Source organism: Megalops cyprinoides, chromosome 21, assembly GCF_013368585.1.
Source record: "Megalops cyprinoides isolate fMegCyp1 chromosome 21, fMegCyp1.pri, whole genome shotgun sequence".
Taxonomy (NCBI): Eukaryota; Metazoa; Chordata; class Actinopteri; order Elopiformes; family Megalopidae; genus Megalops; species Megalops cyprinoides.
In genome coordinates, this window is record NC_050603.1 from 14,519,837 (window position 1) to 14,535,309 (window position 15,473).

The following is a 15,473-nucleotide window of genomic DNA, read 5'->3' on the forward strand; positions in this document are numbered from 1 at the left end:
GTGTAAGACAAGCTGTAAAGGACTCTTGCTGAAACATTTCTGCTGTACCATCTCATGAACCAAGACAATCAACCCATTGGATGCAAGAAACAATGTAATAAAGATTTGAGGGGTGGTCAGAAATCTATCGCCTGCAAGAGTGTAAACAGGAGGCATATTTCTGTGTTGCATCCTATCACCAGAATGTCAACAGCACTTCACTACTGGATCATTTCAACTTTAAAGTTCATACCATCTACAGAATTAAAGGTTATCTATGGTTAACACTGTATACTTCAAGAACACTGCAGTTTATATCAGGGTAAAACTGAACTGCATCCTGTCTCTTACCTGCCAAGGTGCTGCCTCTCATCTGGACAGAAGGACAGGCTAAAAAGAGAAGATAAAAGTTAATTTTGTTGAAAAAATCTATTCTTCTTCAAATGTGTAATTGTCTTCCATGATAACTGTTACAACTGGTTTGCTGGTAGTATAAGATACATGTATATGCCTCAGAGAACATGTATACCTTACACTGCACACCATCATGGCCTAGCATGCACAGTCCCACTAACGCACTCGGAGAAAGAATGCACAGTGTGACTTACTAGCTGAGGCTGCCTCGCAGACGAAGGTCACCAGCTGCTCCTCGATCTTCCTGAAAGCGTCCAGATCATCCACGAAGAAGACGTGCCTCTCGCTGGGCCTGCTGGCGATGCTCACCAGCTCCCCATAGTCGGCGTCGGCGAACCCGATGGCGAAAACGATGTAACCTACAACAAACAAAGGGGGGCAACAAACACAAGGTAGCTCACACAGGCAGGCAGCAACAGTGAAGGATACACACCAGTCACAGGTTACCCACCTTCCATCTGCATCTCCTTGGAAACCTTGTTGACGTCGTCCTGGGACCGCCCGTCCGTAAGCACCACCAGCACTTTGGGGATGCCTCTCCTTATGCCCCCCTCCACAGTGAAGATGGCATCCTTCACGTGTTTGATGGCTCGTCCTGAACAGGCAGAGAGAACCGGGGGCTATCCATATGTGCAGCGCCGTACTGTTGCTCACAGTTTCAAACAGCATTTAACGCTTAATTTCAGCACTTATGAAAAATAATGACTTAATTACAAGCCTCAAGCCTCAAGACTGATGTACGTGATTACGCGATTGTGATGGCTAGACTTCTTCAGAAGGTAACAAAATTAAGGCATGCTGGTATGTTTCTATTCAAAATGTTTCTATATCACACTTCCCTAATATTAACATGTAATCTGACTGTCTTCATGAAAAGGTAATACATGCTCAAATGTATTATTTAAAATGGAATCAACGTATGTCATTACATTTTTAAAAAATATCTGATTATATAACCATGTAATGTAAACATGATACAATATATATTTGGATGTATACCACATTAAATACTAATTATTCTATGAATTTTATGTATTATATATTCCAGAATGTAATGAAATTACTTTTATAAGGGTTTTTTTTTTTTACCAAAGAGATAGAGAGCTAGGGGGTTATCATTAAATCACCATCTGAAAGCCTGAAAGCACCATCATTCTGCATACTGTACAAGCAGAGCCATTGTGCACTAGCACCAGGCTGCTTCACATCAATGATTAAACAGTCCAGTACGCTATCAAACAGTAGAGGACGTCAAAAAGCAAATAATATTTAAATATCTTCATGTCCATCTGATGTCATTATCCATCTAACTACAAAGGTTTCTACCCTGACATATCTCACTAAGTAAAATGTGTATGACTGTGTCAGGGAAAATAATTATAAACCCAGACTGCTACATTTGATGTAGGCTGGGTTTGATCTGGGCTTCACTATTTTAGTACTTCTACATATCCTTTTCCTGTCCAGATAGTTGAAAAAGATAGTAAAAAAGTTCTCCATGCTCTGATGTTCAAAATCACCTCATTAAAAAACAAAAGATCAGAATACACTCTAAATGCAAAAATAAAACACAGGAAGAGTCTTGACTGAAAGCATCTATTTCTACTTTCTGAATCAGAGTGCTGGAAGATCCAGCCCTCTAGCCCCTGAACCTGCTCCCTGTGACACACACACAGCCCAGTAACAGGGCCCCTTTCACTCTCCCAGCACATGCCTGTCTTGGTGTTTCCTCCTTTGTACTGGATGCGCTGAATGGCGTCCAGCAGTGTCTCCTTGTCACTGTACGAGTTGAGTTTGAACTCTGTTCTGGCGTCATCGCTGAACTGAGCGATGGCAACCTGCCAAGGGAAATAGGGAAAGGCTAAAATACACCAGGGAAACATTTTGAGCGTGAACCAAAGTAAATGCAAGCAGCATCACCCGTCCCTGCTAACGCCACTCCGGCTTGTCAGCTCTCACATGGAAGGCACCTCTCCCTGTTTTGTTGTTAATGCTTATTCTGTATTCTGAGACTGTATTGGCCTTTTCAGCCTGGATTTAGTCTGCTTCATTTTTATTCAGCCTAACTAGCATGGTCCCATTGCCGCCTTGTCTAGAGTGATCTGGGCAAATGACTTAAATCTACATGGGAGTGTCTATTAAGATGCATTTCCCATACAATGCTGCTGTACAAAACTGACACATACAGTACCAGTCAGAAATGTGGACACACATTTTTGACTGGTAATGGGAAACATGCATTCAAAGACATTTTGATCTAAAGACTTATGCTTAAATGCAGAATGTGGAAAATAGTAAGAAAAAGAAAAGAAAGAAAAAAAACTTTTCACTGGTACTGTATATAATGCTGAAATAGTAAGGTTTGTGTCTGTAGGTCTTGCCTGTGTTCCATCTGGGCCGATCTGGTCCAGAGCACCTGTCGTGCTGTACAGGAAGCCGATGATTTTCTGGAAATTGTCGTCACCGATGCTCCAGGACCCGTCCACTAAGAAGACCAGGTCGGCCTTGGCTGCTTTGCAGACTGAAGGGCAGAGAGAGGGGGAAGTGCCAGTGAGCCGGGCGGAAAATAACAGGCAGAGAGCAGAGGTGCCCTCAATCCCCCCTAGACTCCTGACGAGGAGCCAAACTCATTGAAAATCACCTCCACAACGTTTGTATCTCACACCAAACCCAGCCAGGCGAAGACTGGCCAGTAGGTCATTTACCAGTGCTTTCTTTTCTTTTTTTTGTCCCTCTTAAAGCAGACCTTTGTTTTCAAAGGGAGTGCGCTAAGCCACATTTCTGCTACTCTGGAGGGAAATCAAACAAAGTCCATGTTTGTTGATGTGCCTCGGATAAACAAGCCAAGATGTAAGAATTACGGCCCAGGAAATTGACTTGTACGCATTCCGACTCAAGACGGGAGACTTTTCAATTTGCTTTAACGATGGCGTGGCCAGAATTCCACAGGAATGTAAATCAAAGCCACGCCGCCTTGGCAGGAGGTCATTTAAAGGCTCGCGTCTCTTCTTATTTGGTCCCATCATCACAGCTGTTGGAACTGGTAATATTTCTCAAATCACACTACCCTGAGAAATGTATTCACCACTGTCAACCTGTACAGTTTTTAGAAAACCTTGTTCAAATGTCAAACATTTCATGGGATTACAATGCATATGGTAACTGTTTTAATTTTGGTTAAATGATTCAGGTTTTGGATGAGACGAAAATTTTGCGTGATTGGTCAACATGTCAAGGCTTTTGACTGACAAGAATAGACTTTCTGACCACCACATTTCAGCACTTACACTATGAGTATCTTGTACCATACATACAACCATCTGTAGAATGATCATAGACAACACTTTTTTTTAAGACCATGAAAAGATACACTGATACATGCAATACAGTTCAGGTAACATTACATTACATCACTGGCATGTAGCCGATGCTCTTGTCCACAGCAACTTACATAGGTTACACCTTTTTACATGTTACCCATATATACAGCTGGATATTTACTGAGACAATTGTGGGTTAAGTACCTTGTCCAAGGGTACAGAACTAGCAACCTTTCAGTTATGAGTCCTGTTCTTTACCACTATGTTACACTCCTGCCAGTCGACAGTTAAACAGGCACTCAAACACCTGTGGAGATGTGAGATACAGCAAACAGAGGCCTGTTCCTCACCTTCTCTGGCCTGAGGGATGGTAGGCAGGGGGGTCGTGGTGGGAGGTTTCGTCGGAGGCTCAGTTGGAACAGGGACTGCACGTCAATACAACACACAATTTAATCATTGCTGCGGATAAATTGCTTATTTCACCTGCAAAACAACACAGAAGTACTGCGTTTATTTTAAAGAACACAGATAACCACTCAATAACAGGATAACATAGGATACTGTCCTTGAAAGAAAACAATCCTCAATACAAATTCTAAAGAACAACCATTTTGCACACAACTACTCTGAAACTATTTACTGGAACCCTAGAAAAACAAATGTGCTGCCCTTTCAAAAAAGGTAGTGCTGTTCTCTCTCCTCACATCATGGGCTATGATACTATTATAACTACTGGGTGACTCAATAAAATGCAAAGTTGCGTAGACTTAACTTTCAATCAATCTGTGTTTTTCACTTGTGTATTTAGTATTTATTTTAAACTGAAATGAGAATGGAAATCTCATGCTTAAAAAAAAATCATCTCAGAGATTACTCCAAGATTACTCCCAAATTGACAAATTCCATTTTTAATCAAATCCACATTTTCACTTCTCTGCTTACCCTCATGGAAATATGATATGAAATCAAGAGTTATAGCATTTGGCACACAGACAGAAATGGTATATAAGTATCTGACACAGTATCACTTTATCTTACTGTCAGTGTATAATTAAGACACCTACATAATTTGCTTAGTTTATTTATACTTTAGTTTCAGGAGTGAATTCCTGTTATTTCCGACATTCTATCGAGAGCCTTATAAGCTTTAGTGTGGCAGTAAATCAACCAGCGCAGACTGGTAGAAATGACTTTTGATAGCAGCCTCTCAGTCTGCCACAAGGGACCGCATAGCAATTTACGGAGGCTTTAGCTTTAATTTGCTTCAAAACAAAGTAATAAATCTTGGTCTGCACGCTGCACACAATCATGCATCTCAATGCAAACAAATACCAGACAAGGTAAGATGATTGCACAGGCACTTGAGTAATTCAAAGAGCTTGCCAACAACCCGCTGTATGCGTCAGCGGTCACTTCTCCGACGTGGGGTCTGTGTTTCCAAGCTGAAGCGAAAATGTTTTTACAACATCTCTGTAATGTGACCAGGCTCTGAGAGCGCTGTGTGAACGTGGTTAGGCTGGCTGCTAGGCTCGTGACGAGTCACCCACAGGTCTTTTCCATGACGATGACCGCTGGCCCCTCGGTGTCCTGGAGCTGGGCGTAGATGCTGATCTTGTACTGGGTGTTGGGAGTTAGGTCGTAGAAGCAGTGCCTGGAGGCCGCACCCCCCAACTTCACTTCCTGTTTTTGTCCATCTTAAATGAAAGGGAATTACTGTTAAATATCAAAGAGTGAAAAGAGTCTGGGGAATGCTATCTTGAGTGAGAAGATACTCTGAATTCTTGCTTGATGTGCTATCAATTTTCCATAAATCTCAATATTAGAGATGGACAAATTATTCAAGTCACTGATTATGTTGCGGTATTGTATCTCTCATAATCTCAGCACAGTCTATTCTAAGCTTCTGAAGGCACCAAAGACAAATAGTAGGAATGGTAGGAAATGATAGGAAAGAGTTAAGACAACTTACAGTTCTGAGCTATCATTCCATAACACAGTTGAACAAAGATCATTCTATACATTCAGTCTGAAAGGAATCTATTTCTGAATAGTTTTTGAAAGTTCTTATTGAGATGGGATGCGGGGGCGGGTAATTTTCATGAGTTTTGCATTTAGTGTTTTCATCTCCTCACCCATAATTGCTATGCTCTGAGAGTGGAATTTTTCTGTTTTACAGTCCCAATGTTTGTTATGTTTTAAAACTTGCTATTTTGTAATTTTAAAACATGTGGGAGACTTCTGTAAATTATTTTTCAGTTGTGATATTATGCTATGTGTTCAGATTTTGCCTACAGCAAACTAATTTGGCATCGAGTAAATATGGTGTTTGCCTGCTAAAAAGCTTGTATGATATAGATGCTGACAGTGCAAAATACATTTCATTCATTGAATTAATGCAGCTCATTAATTTCCAATATACTCTCAGAATATTATTCAGCCCAATTGAAACTGGTTTAGCTTAGTCTAGCATACATTATGATGTGTGGCTCTTATAAAATTGTGAGATTACTTTTAATTTTGGTAACAAACTGCCAGCAGGAATGATGTGTAAATCTGACTATAGAACTCCTGTGGAGGTGGCATCTTAATTCCTCCCCCCTGAACTGTAATTTTAACCCCACAATCAGGGGAATTTCCCCATAAAGGATAGAAGCATGTTTGTTCCTTAGGATACACTTACTTATAATAACTATATTTCCAAACCCATATCTGTAGCTGTTGCCTAATAACTATATTACTTTCATACACCTTTAATTTTATATAATTTCACATACAGCTCTGTCTAAAGGGAAATTAAATGCTACAGCCCAATAGATTTAAATGCTTCATAAACACTATGAATTGTACCTTCAATTTGATTCTCTGCAATATTTTCTTAAATGTTTTGCTTCTTACACAATATTATGTATTCAACACTTGATGAAAAATGTTGTGCAAGAAGTGAAAAAGATTACTTTTTGCTTGAATGTTTTTAATCAGAATTAAGGACAAGCCACATCATGGTTCAACTGAATAGAGGCATGTGTGTAAATGTGAAGGGTATTTCACCGACTGTCTTTCTTCTTGACGTAAACTCTGTAAATCTGGAAATGTCCTGAAATGTGACTGACCAAATATGTACACAGACATGCGTTGAAATGGTTAAACAACGAGATGTGGCTTTTCAAAAAAAAAAAAAAAAAATCCATCACAGAGAAAAACTAAAGTTTCAGACCAGCTCAATAAACACGCTGTGTAAAGTATTTGTTCCTATAGGCTGTCTAGTTTGGTCCAGTCATCTCCTGGACAGTGCCAAACACCAAGGCCAGTAAAAACAATGTACCATACGCTGGCATTGCCGTTAGGCTCCAGTTGGTGTCATAGGTGCAGTCTGTGGGAAGACGATTATAGTTTCAATGAAGAAAACACTTTTCCAACTTTTCCCCTGTGTTTGTGCTCACATTCTGCTTTACAATGTGTGTAAGATAAGAGCCTACAAAACTGCACACGCTCAAAGCAATCGGAACCTGAAAGAAAGCTCGCACCGTATGAAAGTTGTTTCTGTTCTTTTTTTTTTGTTTACCGTTTTTGATGGACACCAAGAGGGATAATAACTGCCTCTCCCACTGTCTTGTCTCAGATTAGTCAGGAAGCCAGCAGTTTTCCTTGTTTTAACTTCACAGCCTTGAAGTACATGTTTGAGTTTCTACTATTCTTGCACTGACAGGCAACATTTAATTAAGCACCACAACAGAGAGATGAAAGATGAAAGATGGTTATTACAATTTGCTTCACTGAGTTCAATCACCACACACACACACACACACACACACACACACACACACTTGTACCTAGTCCCTTATAGGAATGATAGCCATGGCGCAGGGGGATAGAAATGACAGAAGGAAGGATCTGGTTTTGATATTGGCACAGATCTTAGATCCTTTACTTAGAACTGTGATTAGACATATCTAAATAGAGAGTGAGACTAAGGACTTAACGAATATTGAGATATTGAAATGAGAGGGCACTGTGAAAGTGAATCACTGAGAAACAGCAGGCAACAAAACAAGACTCCGGTCTAATATATAATGCTACACAAGAACATTGCTAGTCCATAACCAAGTAACTGCAAGGTCTACACTGGAAGATTTAACTTCCATTTAGATAAGGCTAGATAAGAAAAAATAGGCAGATATCCTTTCTTTAGCAAACCAACATCTAAACCTATAGTGTTACCCCTTTTTGGATAAGGACTTGTTATTGTTGGGAATTATTCAGTTAACAGGCAGATTAGAATCTATTTCTGGAATCTACTCAGAAATACACTCACGTGATGTCGCATTTTACTGTCTTAGGGGTTCCAATTAAAGGACACAGCAGGAATATGCCACATGGGATTTTCGACATCCAACAGTCTAATAATATTTCCACAACATTACAGAAACAATATCCACAGCAGCAGGGGGTTACTCACTGAGCAGGGACTCAATGACCACCCGGTAGAGCGTGGCATGGCGGTGAGGCTTCCACTGCACGCACATGCTGGTCATGCGCACCTGGTAGGCGTTCAGGTTGGTCACTCCCAGGTACACTGTGAGGGAACACATTGCAGGCGTTACTAAGTTTTAAAACAGCAGCTGGAAACACGCGTTCAGAACAAGAGATATACATTCATACATATACTCTTGGATAGGCAGTCACAGTGGAGACTCACAAATCACTGAAAAATGTCAGTCAGCCAGTCACATTCTACCTTGAAGTCCGTTCATACATTTGCTTTCTGATCCACTCAGTCTAGACAGGGTGAACTATGGATGTGAAATGTTGTTGCTCGTTTAAAAAAATCAGTACCAGATAACAACTGATTGACCCCACAGAATTTCTGGATTAAAAGGGTGAAATATCCTATTATAAATAGTGCCGTGTGGACATATTTTTAAATGAGCAATTTTTCTGATGAGCACACATATCGACACCAAAACATGACATCTGAGTTCTGTTAGTCTACAACCCAATAATCATAGACTTCTGACCCTTTGAATGGACTACCAGGCAGGGGGACCCGTTTCACATCAGGGACAAGGTAATTAGGCTAGCATTTGCCTTGAGAGAACCTGCCAGAACATTTTTAAAATTTCAGGCACAATACAGCATAAACACATAGTTGAATACACTTGATTAACTTGTGATAACTTCTCAAAAATGTATTGCATGTAATCTATTTTAATGAACAGTATATATGCACAAAAGGACTCAGTTCTAGTTACCATAATTGATGAAGCCTGCTGTAGAGTTAATTAGTGCTTATTGCATTCTTTATGTGTGCACATGCAATATGTATGTACCTGATGGAAAAAAGTATACAAAGCATGGAAATACAAGCCACAATTACTGTGAATTTAGTATGCTTAACAATAAAGTTTAGTTAAGGTTCATTTTGCAAAGGTTACAGATAATTGAAGTAAAATTCCAGAAAATTTCAATAAAAAACAATTTATAATTAGAAACATTTTCAGAGAAGCTGTTTATTTGATTTACTTTAACAATGCACATTTCTATGCTAACAGCTGGTGGTGAGACAGCGCTATTTTGATGTGCAGACAGAGGATTTGGTCAGAAAGCTTACCAGCTCATTTTTAATGAGAATATCTCAGACATCTTACTTTGTCATTCACCCGGTGATATCAAATTTATATGCAAAGGAATGTGATTGCTCTCACGGCCTGTCTGAATCTTTGATAACTACCAGCATTCATCAGTACCAAATCTCCGCTACGTGAGCAGCAAAGTTAACGCAGCAGTGCTTATCTGGATATCATCAGGGTGTCTTAATCTGATAAGGATAATTACAGTGGAGTAAGACAAACCAACTGTTAAAATCTCAGATGGTAATCTGATATTAGGGTGCTTAGTATTTTTGAGAGAAAATGAACAGTCCGTGCAATGCGGCTGGGTACATGGCTAGGGCAAGACCAACCAAGATAGAGAACACAAACGGCACTGGTTCCATACAGGCAAACACTGCACCATGTCTGCTCACACCGTATACAATTACTCTGCTGCCAAATGCCAAAGGGACAGCCCTGGCATAGCTGTTGAAATATGCCCCCTTTGGAGATGTATTGTATTGTATTGAACTCACTCAAAGGCATTGCAGAAAGGAACTGGGCTGGATATGGGCCAACACTGCCCCGGACTTACGTGTCTTAGCCTTGCCGGACAGAGCCTCGCTGGAGCCGGTGGTGTAGGAGGAGATGACTTTGACGCTGTACTCCGTCCCACTGAGCAGGTTCAGGATCAGCATGGTGTTGACATCCTCACCCACAAAGGTCTCCAGAGCAGGTCCCGGAGCTGTGGACAGGAGACTGTCAGAAACGGTCTGCACGTCTGGTCATGCCAGTGCCAGACGGTCAGTTCTCACCCATCACCCGATCCCACAGCCCTGGTGTTAACCATTCAAGGCAGGTTGGATCGCAATAAAAATGCAGACAGTCACAAAGCCATTCAATCCTTATGTCTAATATGGGCTTTGAACGTGTAAGTAAGGACCTGTTTCTGTTTTGTGTTTATTTTCTCTTGACACATGAAATACAGGATTGTAGTACTCCTTGTTGTCTGGGTGTTGGTAGATTTTTGACAAAAAATATATAGTGGCTCAGGTGGCAAGGCACCAATCTTGTGCACAGGCTGAGGACTCTGGGCCAAATCCTAGTCATGTCATCAGCAGACAAAGACTAGTGAGCAAGTCTGCTGCACAACTGGTTGTTACGTTACATTACATGCATTTATTAGACGCTCTTATCCAGTGGGACTTCCAGCACAACAGAACATAAGTGTATCCATTCAAGTTAAATGAGCAACAGTATCAGGCCAGGCTGACAACACTCCTAGACCAGTGAGTGTGAGCATAACACTATTCAAGCCCTACCCCAAGTTAACTTGTGCAATCTGGTCAGGCAAAGGAAAGAATGGCTGTTCCAGCTAGCGCTGCATCATGGAGAAAAAGCATAAAAAGCCCTACATTTAAGCGGTAATCTTCCCAACAGCCTTCTCCATAGAGGAAATTGCTTGGTTCATATGGTGAAACTCCTTATCACACATGCAAAAGCCATCCCATCAGGTGCCACAGTAACAGGAGCCTCGGGTCAGCACTGAACTCTGTCTCATAGCAAGACACCAAGGTGCTGCATCCGGGCAGGTGTGCTCAGATACTAACCGGAGATGGGCTGGTAGACAATCCTGTACCCCATGGTCGGAGATGGAGGCGTGTCCCAGGTGATGCGGAAGCGATTGTACCACTCTTCAGACACCCTCAGATTCCGGGGCGCGGAGAGGGGCACTTCACCGATACAGACAGAGAAGAGAGACACCATTAAAGACACACTCACACTTCATCTGCAACATTTTGGATTGTAGACGCACAGACTAAATAAGGATTTGTAGGGATGTCCAAACATGCTGGTGTTCATGCATCTTACTTTGTTCATTAAAGAAACATCACCTCGGACATTAAATGAGACACTGTTGAGTACCGGTCTGCATGATTTATGCCTCAGTGAGAATTGTTCCCTCATTGGCAGACCTCAAATTCACAGTGGCGTTTCATTTTCATTGATAATGTCTGTTTCATTGTTACAGAAAATAATGAGGCCCTCAGATGTTGGCACTACTCAATGAATGCAACTGACAAAAACATTGCTATTAGCAATTCATTCCAGGAAGACAATGAACCAACAGTCTGAAGACTTTCATCAAGTCTATTAACGGAGAAAAATGAATGTATGTCCAAATATACACTCGGGCCAATGTTTATGGGCCAGATAATTGGGGCTTGGTGGTTACAGTTAGGAGGTAGAAGTAAGGGGTGAATTTTACACTAAGCAGATGTGTAGGAGACATAACGCACTATTGCAAAGCAGACACTTTTCTGACCATAGCACAGAAAAGGCACACCGCAGTGGGAGGAAAGACACTCACGGGTTTTGCCCATGCGGATCACGCTGGGACCGTCTCCGTCGGCGTAGACCGGGGTGACGGTGACCTTATACTCCGTGTCTGAGAGCAGCGGCTGCAGGAGGATGGAGCTCTGTCTGCTGGGGACCAGGACCTAGAGACGGCAACGGCCTCGCATGAGACACCGCGGTATGCCCCCCCACCCCCCCCCCCCCCCCGTAACCATGGCAACCAGGTCGGCCCGGGTTCAGGGTTCATCGCTGTGCTTTCAGTGATGAACTGAGCCTTCAGTGGTCCGGTGGGAACAGATGAGATTCTTTCTGCTGCGTCTAATCTAAACCCCTCTGCCACCTATCGAACGGATCTGGAGCCCCGCTGGAGCTGACAGGTGAATCATCCCAGGGCAATAACCAGCTGTATTCACACACTCCCTCTGCGAATGTTGTGTTCTTGTCTAGCCTGCTCTAATTGCTTTCTGAGCTGGGTTTGGATAATGTGGCACTAAGTTAATCAAAAATGCTACTTAGCAAAATACAGCTGGAATGCCATTGTTCAATTGAAAAAGCAAACCATTCAGAGTATATCAGTTTATCAGAGCTGTTTGCAGTTAGCGCAGTTTAACGTAATGGAAAGAGCAGCTGTGCTGACAAATAGATACATCTAATCAAAAGAAATGGGCTCTTCTGTGCTTGAGTCCTCCTTTAGACTGGGTTTTCACTGTAAGGTTTGTCTAGCCACTGCTGTTTTCCACAGCGCTTGTGTCTTAACTCTCCATTGGGAATCCTGACAGCGAAATGATCTGTGACCTGCCCTCTCTCATGACCTTCAATCGGTTGCCTGTCTGGGGAGACAGGAGCATAAGCTCTCCGTGTGTTTGACACACCATATTGTTCCCATATGACAGGAATTAATCACATCTCTCCCAATACAATGGAAGCCTTTGAAGTCTGTGCCTGCGCAGTAAACTGGTAAACATGACGGCTTTGTTTGTTGCTCTTTGATTTACTTTTAACGACCGTCTGAGACTGAAACGTTTATTATGACACTTCGACAGCTTTCCATAATCAAAGAAGGCCCAAATTAATTCCCAAGACAAATGAAACACACACAGAATTAGAAGTATTGTGCTGTATTAGTCCCGTTGTTAGGCCTTTTAAGTCAATTATGCGTGTGTAAAGTCACCGATGCACTAGAGCTGGGCAGATGGAATTTTGAAGCAGACCGAAGCTATTGAGACAAATGCAGGTGGGAACACTGGAGCTGAAGTGAGATTAAGTGAGATTAACTAGCTAGATAGATTCATTTAAAAGCTTTGTTCAGTGTTTCCAGCTAGCTAGACACCTAAATATCCTACCTTGCTACCTAGCTAATGAAATTGCAAGGGTGCATGCTGAATTTACTCTGCAAATAGTGGCATCATGTGGATGGTAAAATGGATTAGCTAGCTATGTAACTTTGTGTTTTTACCAGACAATTCAATAACCTCAGGATGTCTCATATCAACAAAATTAGCAGGGATTTTAGATATATGATAATGAGTTTAGATGCCTACAGATACAGTGCAAAAAAACCCCCAGCTCTGATTGGTCAGATGCAGTGGATGAGTGAAAAAATAGCCATTTTCTGTTATAAAAACAATGCCTGTGCCATCTGCCGCTTTGAAGGAGAGTTTTAAAAATAAAACGACGCGCACCCTACTCACTCATCTCCAGTGCACGGATGCCTTAATGCGGTTTCTCTTTGCCCTTGTGAAAGTACAGCACATGTTATCACTTCCACAGATCTGCCTGTACACTGGACATCTGCTTCCAGGTATCTACCATACAGCGGCGAAATGTTTTCACTATGTTTGCACTGATGGTATGACATCACTTCACTGTCACCAATAACATGATGGGATCCTTATGCATTCGCTGGCTAGTATGTCTAGGGAATGGAAAATGATTGGTATGGTGGTAAAGGAGCTGGGCTGTATCCCGAAGAATTGCAGATTCAATTCATAGGTAGGTCACTGCCCTTGAAAACAGCACCTGCTGCAATTTCGCCCTGGGAATGTGTTCGGAAAAGTCTAAGATAAGGAACTACAAAGCTAGTATGACAATATAATATGATAACATACACACTGTATATGAACTCTCTGAAGGTTGAATTTGCTGTTGATTCTGCATTGCAGGCACTTGTGTTCACATTCCTGTTTGCATTCCAAGCATGTAGGATCTAGCCATACCTGTCCGAACCTTTCACAATCATGACAACCCGGTATATTTAGCTTGACAAATCAATTAAAAAAAAAACTCACAGCTTTCCTGGATGAAAATAGTGGTGTCGCTCTGAGGGAGCACTGGCCGGAATCTGACTGAATGCAATTTAATTGCTTAAAATGAGATTTTATAATGTATGTATCCCTCATAAAATATTCATAGTCTCCGCAACCAATCTACTTCTGATCACGCGTTTATGAGGCACAGAATTAGGCCTTGTTTAAACTGTTAAGCTTCACTTTGGAGATGGACTGTCCTGTAATGAGCTCCTCTTAGAGGAGCTGTCCACTTGGCCTGTGGTGCTGAATACTGAAGGCAACAAGCACTGGTCTTGGTGACCATTAGCCCAGCTGAAATGACACTTAGCGTCCAAGCTATTTTGGAGCATCACCACTTCAGTCTTTAGTGAACACTCAGCTACACAAAACTACAGCACTACTCTAGCCCACAAGAGAGGCCTAAATCAATAATTCTGCAAAGCCTTAGCTGCAGCGGCTATTAAAGAGCTGGAGAGTAACATTAACACTCTCACATACTTTGACAATGCAATAATTTCCCACAGATGCCTCTCAGATGACAGCCCCTGTCATTACTTTGTTGTGAAACTGCGGCAACGCGATCGCATTAACATTCTCGTGACATTCTGTGACGACTGGGTTCTTAAGAAGAATGAGATGTATCTGGAAACAAATGATGTGTTTATTTCACTGTGAGCTTCAGTGAGAAAAAGAAGGTGAAAGGTAGAGCTTGATATCCTGCACTAGGAGCTGCAAATCACAAAATGAGTTGGATGCAAGTCTGGCACGGGGTCGCACATCCTTATTCACACTCCTGAGGTGCACCGGCACTATATTTGTGACTGTGACTTCAAGCCTGGCAGGAGATAAGCCTATTTCCAAAGATGAATTTCATAACTAGAAAGACAAGAGAAAAGGAGTTCCAGTCACTATTTAAACAATTGAACTAAAGAATTCTAGTGATGAAATGCTTGGTAGTAGGGACCTGAAATGTTTGAGACCTATATCTTCTTTTTTCCTAGGATCTTAGACATTATCATGGCATAGTTTCAGAAATCTTCCTGAATAAGTACAGAAGCTGGCCACATAAACACATTCCTTATTTATGTAGTTCGCATGTTCCATTGATGTTAAAGAGGACCAGATCTCAGCACATTAGTGAATACATGTTTTATATCACAAGCAGATCTCCTTATATGCTTGCAGGTTTTTATTTCATTTGTATAGTAAATTGATCTACAGGCAGAGACGCATAAGACATTCCTAATTTCATAATGCTCAATCAATACATTCTTTTATAAAGTCAAAATGGAGGTCTGTTGTTTTTTCAAATAGTGTACAGTTTTACTTGGATAACATATACTGTCACAAACAAGAAGTTTTAAACAGTTGCAAACACCTAATGCAATTCAAATGTGACCTCCAGTACTGAGGATAGCTGTCTAGAGACTGCCTGTTAATAAAAGACAGCTAATCAAGTTCAAGCCCATCTAACTGGATGATTGACTTCAGTCATCCTGTAGTGGGTGTGGTCTTAGGGCAAAGGC

General features: G+C 41.5%; 1 protein-coding gene across 1 annotated transcript in view; it reads right to left on the reverse strand.

The window, feature by feature from the left end:
- LOC118796486 (collagen alpha-1(XIV) chain-like) overlaps positions 1-15,473 on the reverse strand; it is a 67,674-nt gene that overhangs the window by 22,549 nt on the left and 29,652 nt on the right. Inside the window, exons 20-30 of the mRNA XM_036555392.1 lie at positions 11,673-11,802; positions 10,912-11,034; positions 9,897-10,046; positions 8,170-8,286; positions 5,261-5,407; positions 4,064-4,138; positions 2,775-2,914; positions 2,108-2,231; positions 845-988; positions 588-752; positions 331-369 (exon numbers count right to left, since the gene is read on the reverse strand). Coding sequence (XP_036411285.1) covers positions 331-369; positions 588-752; positions 845-988; positions 2,108-2,231; positions 2,775-2,914; positions 4,064-4,138; positions 5,261-5,407; positions 8,170-8,286; positions 9,897-10,046; positions 10,912-11,034; positions 11,673-11,802 — 1,354 coding nt within the window. The remainder of the gene's footprint in view (positions 1-330; positions 370-587; positions 753-844; positions 989-2,107; positions 2,232-2,774; positions 2,915-4,063; positions 4,139-5,260; positions 5,408-8,169; positions 8,287-9,896; positions 10,047-10,911; positions 11,035-11,672; positions 11,803-15,473) is intronic.